This window comes from Crocodylus porosus, unplaced genomic scaffold (genome assembly GCF_001723895.1).
Source record: "Crocodylus porosus isolate Cpor-Errol unplaced genomic scaffold, CroPor_comp1, whole genome shotgun sequence".
In the NCBI taxonomy this organism is placed as follows: domain Eukaryota; kingdom Metazoa; phylum Chordata; order Crocodylia; family Crocodylidae; genus Crocodylus; species Crocodylus porosus.
Genome location: NW_017728906.1, coordinates 94,998,607 through 95,008,707, shown reverse-complemented (window position 1 = coordinate 95,008,707; position 10,101 = coordinate 94,998,607). Strand labels below are relative to the sequence as shown.

Genomic DNA, 10,101 nt, shown 5'->3' with positions numbered 1-10,101 from the left:
TTTCTTAAAGGGCTGGAGCTGGCCCAGGCAGGGCACCTGTGGCGGAGCTGGGGGAGCGAGGTGGGGTGGGGTTGGGGGGGTCATGCAGAGTCCCCAGTGCAGTGGGGGGCAATGGGGGTTGCCCCCTGCCCGGCAGCACCTGTTGAGTCAGGGATTTTTTTTTAAATAAATGTCAGGAGCTGGGATGGGAGGGGCTGCCAGTGCTGGGATGGGCCTGGCTGATTTCGGAGATTTGGCAGGAGCCAAATCTCCAAATAAAATTTGGCTAAATCAAATCAGGACAATGATTCGTATCACCGAATCGAATCACTGTCCCCTGAATCTGCAGTGAATACTAGACACTTTGCGCACACCTGATACCTGGTTGCTTCTTAAATATGTGTACCCTGATATATAGCTATTGCTGTATAAAAATACTAATTTATGCTGATTTCAGTGCATAAAAACGCTTATCCTAGGCTACAGATATTTTCAGTAGACCATTAAAAATATAACCCAGTTAAGACAAAAACATCAAACAAGCTGCATTTGTTTATACAACAGCAATCAATCCATAAGACAAATGCCTGCATATCAGTTCCTGCAAATCCCTTAGTGATTGTAAGTAGAAGTCTGTGTCATTGCTTTCATTCCCAAATATGAAATATTTTCCTGACCCTTGGGGAGGGGCCTGGACCCAATGATCTTACAAGGTCCCTTCCAGCCCTAATGTCTATGAAATCTATTAAATTGGTTGCTGCCTCAGCCTTATGGGCTGTTCATATTATCTAAAGGTTAATTCAACTGGACAATTTGTAGGTAAGGAAGGGATGGATTTTAAAGTCAAGAGACCAACTTGCTAAGTGTTTCCTGGTCTTCTAGGCCAAAGGAAGTTCTAGTTTGAAAGTCTCCACCAATCTTTATTGTGACAATATCCTGACAATATCCTAACCAGTACGTCCGTTCTCGATTAAAGTTACTGTTGGAGTGGTGTTGTAGGTGTGATGATTCAGGAATTATGCAAGAGGCAAGGATTTTTTGTAGGTGATATCTTTTACTGGACTGACTGCATAGTTGAGATTTAAAGTTAGACAAGCTTTTGAAGCAAGGCACTCTCTAAAGCAATTGTGAACTTATAAGTCGCTCTGTGATTGTAGAACTAGTTATGGGTAAGAGCCTTGAAGAACTTCTAGGTATAAGATATTCTTAAAGAGAGCTTGTGGTTGTTATGGTCTTATTTTATTTTCCTTATACTTGATTATGGATACATTTTACTAACACTGGTATGCTTTAAACGCCCTTCTTACATCTAGTTTCCATTAGACATTTCTGTTTCCTTGTGCCAAATTATGTAATTAATTTTTGAAAACTAAATATGTATAATACAAAATAATGTATATTTGGCCGTAGCAAATTCAATAGCAGACTTTTACTTAGAAAGGCCCTCATGATCCTTAATTTGTCAGCAAACATTTTGGTGTTTATAGATGAAAAAAGTTCATAGTCTCTGTCCTCTGTTTAACAGGATAACAAGAAGATGAAGAAATCATTAGAAGAAGAGCAAAGAGCTCGCAAGGACCTGGAAAAGCTTGTTAGGAAAGTTTTAAAGAATATGAATGATCCGTCTTGGGATGAAACCAATTTATAACTAATTGATCATTGTTTCTTTCTATTGAAAGATCAGTTTCAAACCAAGCTGGGAAGCCTTCTGACACTAGGTCGGTGTTGCATCAAGAGTACTACACAGCAGAATCTAACTGGATCTAGTGATTTTTTTCTTGCTTGTAATATATAGAAGCAGTCAAACTATTCACTGAAGCAGTCTATACTGTTAGGTGTGGAGACCATAGATCCTGAAATCTACTAAACTGAATTTGTTTGCCTCTAAATTACCTCATTTTGCATAAAGTGCAGCACCTGACTAAAAGTCCATGTTTTCAGTGGCTTTTTATTTTAAATATGTATTTTTCTTGTAAATATCTGTAATTTTGAATGCATGAGTGATTGATGTATCAGAGCTGATACAATGTTATATTTTTTTTCAGGTAGTGTCAGATTGATGTTGTAGCCATGATGGTCCAGGAATTGAGAGACACAAGGATTTTTTGGGGGTGACATTTTATCAAATCAACTGCGTAGTTGGGATAAAGATAGACAAGCGTTTGAATGCAGGGCCTGAAATAGAATGCCCTACATCCAAAAGCTTGTCTATCTTTATCCCAGCTACGCAGTTGGTCCAATAAAAGATGTCACCTGCCAAAAATCCTTGCACATCTCATACTTTTCCCCCTTCCTTTTATTATTATAATGGTCACAAATGTTAGAAATGATGGCAATACACTCGCCTAAAATCAAAGTTCTTTCTGTATTATCTGTAGGTTTGTCTTAAAGTACCATACTTATCACATACACTATTCTTCAAACCCTGTTCTCCTGTTGATCAGTGTATTTAAATCATTTAACATTATTTATGTCTGTGCAAGCATTAAAAACAGTTTACAATACTTTTTATAAAAAAACAGTATTAAATAAAAAAAATTGTGGATTGACACCATTTTTATTTAAAATTAATTTCTACTGGGCCATGACTTGTATTTATTTACACTTGTATGGAGCACTAATATACAACACTATTTTGGCCAATTAAATACTGATTTACTTGCCTGTTTTTATAATGACTGTAATTTTTAGGTGTTCATGTACTACATTTTCTACTGTTGTGCATGTACGTAAACATACAGCTAGCTGATAATTTAATGGAACATACTGTTTTATCAGTTTTTGTCAAAGCAAAAAAGAGTCCTAATTTAGATTTTGTGAATAAATTGTACTATTTATTCTATGGTCACCATAACCCATTAAAATAAAATTTTAGACTAACCTTTGTGTGTAGGATATTTGAACTAGGCCAACCTAAAGTCAGAATTTAGTTTTTCTACCATAATACAGGACATATTCAGAACACCCTTGGTAGAACAATATTCTTTCCATCCCTACCTTCTTACAGGAAACACAAGCTATATTACTGTTTTCATCCCAGAACAAACAAACAGAAGTAGATTTGGAAATAAGGTTTGTAACTTAATACCTGTTTTTTTTTCTTAGTTCATTACACTCAGTTGTTGTCATTTCAAGCGGTCTCAGATTGGATGTTCTACAATGCATACTGTGAGCATCATTAAATACATTAATTCCCCAGGTCCTTATGCATGTAGTAACTGCAGTGTTTTTCTGAATTTAGAGTAGAAAATGCTACAGTATTGCATATTGGTTTTTATGGTGCACCCTTTTTGTCTAATCTACAGCCTGTAATAGTTATACTGCCATTGATTTAAGTAAATTTGGGACTGAGCCCTAGAAGACACAGTTTTGTTCCATTTTAGTCATTACGTTATTTGAGGTGCATTCTACTTGCCTTTAAACAATGTATTCCAGCCATTTGTGTTTTTTTCCAACTGTCCAGAGAGAGAGAGGTGGAACTGTAGCATGACCAGCTATATACTCAAGTTATTTGACTGACTTAAGTGAAACAGATATAGTACTGATTGAATAAAGCATACCTAATTTTAAACTGTGACCTAAACAACTGCCTAAAACTTGCTCAATTGGTGTCTAAGACATTAAGACAAAATAAATTGTCGTACTTAATTTAGTTTCTCTCTGATGGAAAGCTACTTTTAAAATTGATTTGCTGAGAAAAAAGATAGAAGGTGTTTTTGTTTAAGGAGTAGGGTAAGAATATTAACCTTTAAAAATAGTGGGATTCATCTTACAGCTTGCAAGCCTGAATTGTAGAGATTCAAATGGACTCCTTGACACCTATGGGCATTTTTACATATGCAAGCGCCGCAGCACTGGGCACTTTGAAAAGTGCCTGGTGCTGTGACGCTTACACTTGTGTAAGTGGCAAAATATGCATCAGTGCAAATAAAATAATGGAAGTGCGCTTTTGAACTAACACATCTTGGAGGTGCTTTAGTTCAAAAACGCACTGCCACCATTTTCTCCATGCTGACGTACATTCTGGCGTTTATACAACTGTATGTGATGCAGCGCAGTGTGTCTGCTCCCATGCGGAGTAGATCTCCATGTGTTGGAGAACTAAAAGGTCCCTGTATAAATGCCCTAAATGTCCATCTAGGTGAAGAGTTAGGGACTTAACTTTATGCTCTCAAATTTTCTCATTGGTCTCCCCAGAGTCATTAAGGAGTAGACTTGCTTAAAAGACAACCAATTGGGATGTGTTAATTGAGCTTTCAGAAAAACTCAATACTTATTAGAACTTCTGGGCCTGAAAAGTTTACTTGTTTAATTGTTAAAAATGTTGAGTTTTCTTCAGGTGTGTGGAATTTTTTAAGTTCAAACATTGAAATCTAAGTGGTTTGTTCAGCTTATATTTCAGTGCACATTCTCATTTTCTCTTGTTCATACAAACATTCCAGAGGAAAAATGTAAAAGGAAAGTATTTTAATCTTAGTCTTGAACAAATTTTAACTCAGGAACAGCTTCTGTCATAATATGATCTTTATGTTGTATTTTAAAGTGTAGAGTGTAAATTTGCTGACACTTAGTACATGTGGTAACTAATGACTTCTCATTTCTGATAGTATCCCAGTACCAATATCTTACTGAATATGCCTTAAATTATTAGAATTAAACAGTTAATAACTGGTTTAACAGCCTGTTGTTCAAAATTGATTTGGAAGAGGGCATTTTTTAAAGAAAAAGTTGATGCAGTGTATGTAGCCTTTTTTGTCCTTAACTGTAGTAGAGAGAGCAAGATTCAGATCTTCAGAACCAATAAATATCTACATAACTTTTTTATTTCAAAATTTGTTGTATATAAACTGTAAACCTTGTGACCTGAATTGGGAACGTTATCTAAACATGGATAAATGGGGCACTGTGTATTTAACCTATCAAAGTGGTGGTGGTGTTGTTGTGGGATTTTTTTGCTGTCATCATTTAGGGATGAGGAGCTGAAGCCATTTCTTATCCTAGAGATGTGAAGCACTTTTCAGTTCTAAGCTGTTCAAAATGTAGCATAACATTTCTGTGTATTTAATGATGTGTGCTTGTTTGTCTTGCCATATGACATCTTAAAGAACTGACTACCTTTGTATAAACCTTTTTAATGCCGATCATTTAGGAACCTAGGATGTCCATTTACAATAATTGTGGAGAATGCAAGTTTAGTGTAGATGTCACAGATAATGCTCTGATATTGACTACTACTATGTTTATGCTACAGTGTTGTAATTAAACAATGATTTTTTTCGTATGCAATGAAGTGTTACATTTCATCTAGTGTGTGGTGTATGATTTAAATATGAAGGAATATTCATTAGGTCTCTGCCTATACAGTTATATTTGATGACGAAAGATCAAATTTTAATTTTTAATTCAATTCTGTTTTTTTTTTTTTTAAAGAGATTTTCACATGATGTTTTTGATGATAGCAAAATGAATAACTTGGTAACACAAGAGAAATGGAAGGGTGGGAATATGCCAAACAGGAAAAAGAAATCATGAAACTGTGACTATACGGCAGATACCTGTATATCAGTGCATTTGATAATTATCACACTAAGAAAGGATGAGGTGTGGCAATCTGAGAGAACAGAAAGACAAAAGAAATAATTCTAAATTGCAATACCATTGAAATAGAAAGGATAGGTGGAGTCAGCCACTCAAATAGCACTTGTCAGGAACCAAGGTCAAAATAGGTGCCTTCATTGCAAAGGTAGAATCAACCAAATTTTGTGTCCATATCAACTGTGGTGGAGCATTAAAAATGAAGGAAGAAATTAAGTAAATTCAATTAGATTTTACAGGAGGTAGATATAGCTGTACATGTAATATCCTCTAGGATTCTTCTAGTTCAGGGCTGAGACCAGAAGGAGTACGTATTGTTAGATGACTTGGTAGATGGAGACAGTGAATGTTGGGCTTGTATTCACAACATTGGTCAGCTGCTAGGGTAAGCATGTGGGCATACTAAATATGGAACAAAATGAGTGATCAGATGTAAAATGGGAATCACAATGGAAAAATAAATGGTCATATGAGTATCAGAATAAAAGTATTTGTCTACATATGCTGAGGAGGATTGTCGGATCAACAGATGCAAGACATTACAGGTAAGAGTGCAGCATAAGCAAAGCATCTTAGGATACTTTTGTATTGGGACCTTTTGTATTTCATATCAGGAACTTCAATATTTCACACAATCTTCAAGGGAAAGTCAAGAACAAAAATTATTTGCATTTTTCTAACCAGACATTGAAATGAGCTTCCCAGTGTAAGTCTAGTTTTCAGCTCCCTGGGGCCTCCCAAAGAAACAAATGTTCCAGTAGTTTCAAATGTGGTATCTCATTATCAGGGAGCATTTCTAGGAAGTGTATTCAAATTCAAAAGGTACACTGGTATAATATCTTGAATATTTTTGCCTAGAATGCAGTTTTAAGTGTTTCTTCCCATTTGCCTTGTAGCATCTTCAGAATGGCTTGGACTGGGCTCCAAACCGTTTTTTGTTCTATGCTTGTTTTCTCTTGGTGTGAACTATTTTTTAAAAATAATCTGGGTAATGAGAAGGTGCTAAGCAGGGAAAATCAAAACAATATATTAAACCCCATTAAACTAAGGCCCTCACTAGTGCATGTATGTAGTCCCAGACGTAAAGTTAAACATAAACTTGAATTAGTTTATTTACAAGAATTAAATCATGCTTGTTTTTGCAAGATCAGGGCCTATGTTTGGAATAAAAGTATTTAAATGCTTATTACAGCAGGATATAAATGGAAAATATCAGAAGGGTGGATCTGGGATTCTGAAGAGAAAAAGATATTTTCTCTCCCTTAATACGGCTAAGCATCAAATACTTGGAAAAGTTACCACCTTGCCATTTGCTTAAATGACTTTTAAGACGCTTACAAATTCATGTTTCTCAATCAATCTTAATTCTACCAGTAAGAATTTTTTGTCTATGCAGCTAGTAGTTTGTAAGTCTATATGCAGTGTGCATCTTTGAGCATTTTATTAATGCTTCAGTGAGTGCCGGAAAGTACCATCTCTGAACCAAGAGTTTTAGAGTTTTTTGTTTTTCTTTTTGTCTCAGACCAGCTACCAAATACATCAGTGACTACCATTTATTTTTTTCAACAGTTGAAAAGTTTTTCCTGAGCACTTGGCAAAAAAAGCACTTTCCCAGATTAAAAAAAATTTGATCTTAGGCAGCTGGAAGAAATATCTGTTACTCAAAAGCATCTTTTGTAAATGGAAATATCAGCTTTTGGGGGAGCAGGCAGTAGGCTGAAATGTTTTGACATGGGTGTGGGGCCACAAAGTGGGATCTGGGATTCTTGCGAATCATAGAGATGAGTGGGTCCATGGAGATCAGGGGAAATACAAAGGGTATTTGAGAGTGAGAGGGGAAATTGGGGTGGCTGTGTTGAGCTAAGGGAGGAATTTAACAGGTTCATAGGCTTAGTTTGTAGGAGGGAGGGGTGGATTAAAGTGTTAAGTCTGCATCCTGCTGCTAGCTGAAGCTGCAGTAATGCTTTTCTTTGAACTCTGCCTTCTGGGAGTTGCTCTGTGTCGCTCTTGATTGCCTGGCTCCCTAACTATAGCTGGAGCTATTGTCTCCTGTTTCTGGAAGTCAGGTGAAGGGTTTGCTGTTGCCTGGAGAATTCAAAGTGCTGAGAGTGGCCACTGATGGCTGGGGAGGAAGCGCAGAATGAGGATCGTGGCTGGGGGAGCTTACTCAAGTGTCTGAGAGCCCTGAAATGACCAAGAAACATGGGAGGTACATGGGTCAGGAGTTCTCATGGAGGAGACCTGCAAAGGAGAGCCAAGACATGTGCTGTCTTCTATTAGTGGAAGAACATTGAGGCAATTCAAAGTAAATTTAATTCGTAATGTATGTGCTGCAATCTGGGGAGCAGGTGATATACTTGCTGTGTTATACCCTGAACGCATTTGGCTTATCATTTCTTTGGATTCAGCTTTGATCTTGGCTTGCTTTTGCAGCCCCCCACCATGGAACTTGAGAGCAGGGAAGTTGAAGACAGACATTTTATTTCTGTAGACAGAAAATACAATTAATCTACACTAAACTCTACCTATTTTTTCATACGCTTTATTTTTCTTTTCTTTTTTTAAGCTTGTCTTCTGAAGGCTAAGTGTACCTCTCCCCAAATCTAAAAAATCCACCACAGACCTGGCAAGACCAGGACGTGAACCAGAGACTATTTATAGAACTCTTTTAGAAGAATAATACGAACTAGCAGGCACCAATTCATTTCATTTAATCAGCTTCCCTCTTAGGTTCACTGAATATCCAAACTGAGCTGAAGAGATGCATAAAAGTTTAAGACATTATTGTATGTTCTATATTTTCATAGAAACAATAATATAAGGTAATACATTTATACCAAGTTAAAACTGAAAACTGACCTCCCCGTGATTATAGCAAGTACTGGAAAGAATTCATTATGTAGTTGCCTATTCAAACAGTACTGAAAATATGGGATGATTCTTGCATCAGTAGTTATTAGAAATAGATCCTCTTCTATGGGTCCAGAGATGAATCACAGTATTTTCTCCTACTCTGAATTATGAGGGAGTTAATTTGGATCATTGCTAACTTTTCTGCTGTTGCAACTATTAGCATGATAACTTATAGAATATTTACCGCTACATTGCCAACCCCTGTCAGCCAAACCACAGAACTTGCTAAGCTTGATATATAATACCTGAGAGTTTGATGCTGGGCATAAACAGTACCTGCCAAATATGTGATTTCAAGCCAATGTTTGTTTCAGCCTTTAGTTGGAGACCTCTTGCCTACTGAACTGCCTGCAGTATTTCTGCATTTAGCTTTTGACAGATGGCTGGGTGGACAAGCAGTACAGAATTCGTGTGCATCAGCAGTCCTTTCACAGCAAGGGTGACTCCTCAAGTTTAATTTCTGCTTTGTCAGTAGTACTCAGATGGCTTCTCGGTATTCTCACAAAGCTTGAGATAGCTGTCAGTAAATATTAAAATGGCTGTCCTATTTTTGTAGTTGAATGCAAACTATTTTCTCTCTAGCTTAGACCTGCATTTCCATTCCCATTTGGTTCTTTGATCTGCAATTACTGCTGCTGTTGCTGTGTGGCACTATGCCGGGATGTCAGTGGGAGTTGTGAGAGTTTGGGCCACTGCAATACCAAGTGTGTTTTCTTTTAAAAAAAAAAAAAAAAAATCTGTCGGGACCTGTGGACTGTCCCAGCCCACTAACTATGCTGCTCTGTATATTAAGGAATACAGGTGCCTGTGAAATGATTGTATGGAAAATGCATGTAGATCACCATCATTCAACATAAAGCAAAAAATCAAGCCAATCTCTTGAAATACTTGTTTTGTTCAACGGCCTCAAAATAATGAACAAACAAGATAATGAACAAAAAGGGGGTTTTTGGTTGTGGATCAGAACATAAATGTGTCCTTGCCTGTTTCAGTTGAACAATATTATTAGGCTTTTTTTAGTGTTTTTGTTTAATTCTAATGGATTTAATTAACCAGGCTTTATTGGAAACAAAGGTGAATGACATTTTCCTTTTCAAAGTGACTATTAAAGAACTGCAATAAAAAAAGCCACTTCACAATCTGATTATTCAGGATGCTTCCTGTTCATTAAGAGTGTCACATCTTATCAGCATTCACCACTGAATATTAAATATAATCAGTTATGCTTGCAGTGATATTGAAGATAATGTGTTTGGATGCACCTGAACTCATGAGAAACACTGGCATATGGTAAGAGACCTAACATGGAAAAGAGAGAGAAAACCCTGCATATAAATAACCAAGAAAGGATGCATTTGTGTGGTCCTAGATGCATCCAGTTTGCCAGCCTTGGGGATTAGATAAAAGATTCTGCTTTGCATTCCTGAGGCACTTGTTCTGAACCAGCTAGTTCAGCCATGTTTTAGTCTTTGATGCTGTACCCTGCTTCTGGATATCCATCTGCATACAGAAGAAGTCTGGCTTACAGCTCCAAAGAGCTACTGCTAAAGGACAGTACAGGGCAAGAAAGAATCACAGTGGGTCTGAGCTTTGGAGAGCTTTAAAAAAAACAAA

The 10,101-nt window shown here is 36.9% G+C and overlaps 1 protein-coding gene across 2 annotated transcripts in view; it reads left to right on the top strand.

Moving 5' to 3' along the window:
- The window catches only part of ARHGEF7 (Rho guanine nucleotide exchange factor 7), a 181,866-nt gene extending 179,007 nt beyond the window's left edge, over positions 1-2,859 (top strand). The window contains exons 21-22 of one of the 2 annotated variants that reach the window (XR_002099935.1): positions 1,505-1,697; positions 2,025-2,859. Coding sequence is in view for 1 of the 2 variants with exons in the window: in XM_019529651.1 (XP_019385196.1) it covers positions 1,505-1,627 (123 nt within the window). In the remaining variant the exon portion in view is untranslated. Of the gene's footprint in view, positions 1-1,504 lie in introns of both variants that reach the window. The other variant, XM_019529651.1, reaches the window with a different exon arrangement.
- Positions 2,860-10,101: the final 7,242 nt, after the last annotated feature.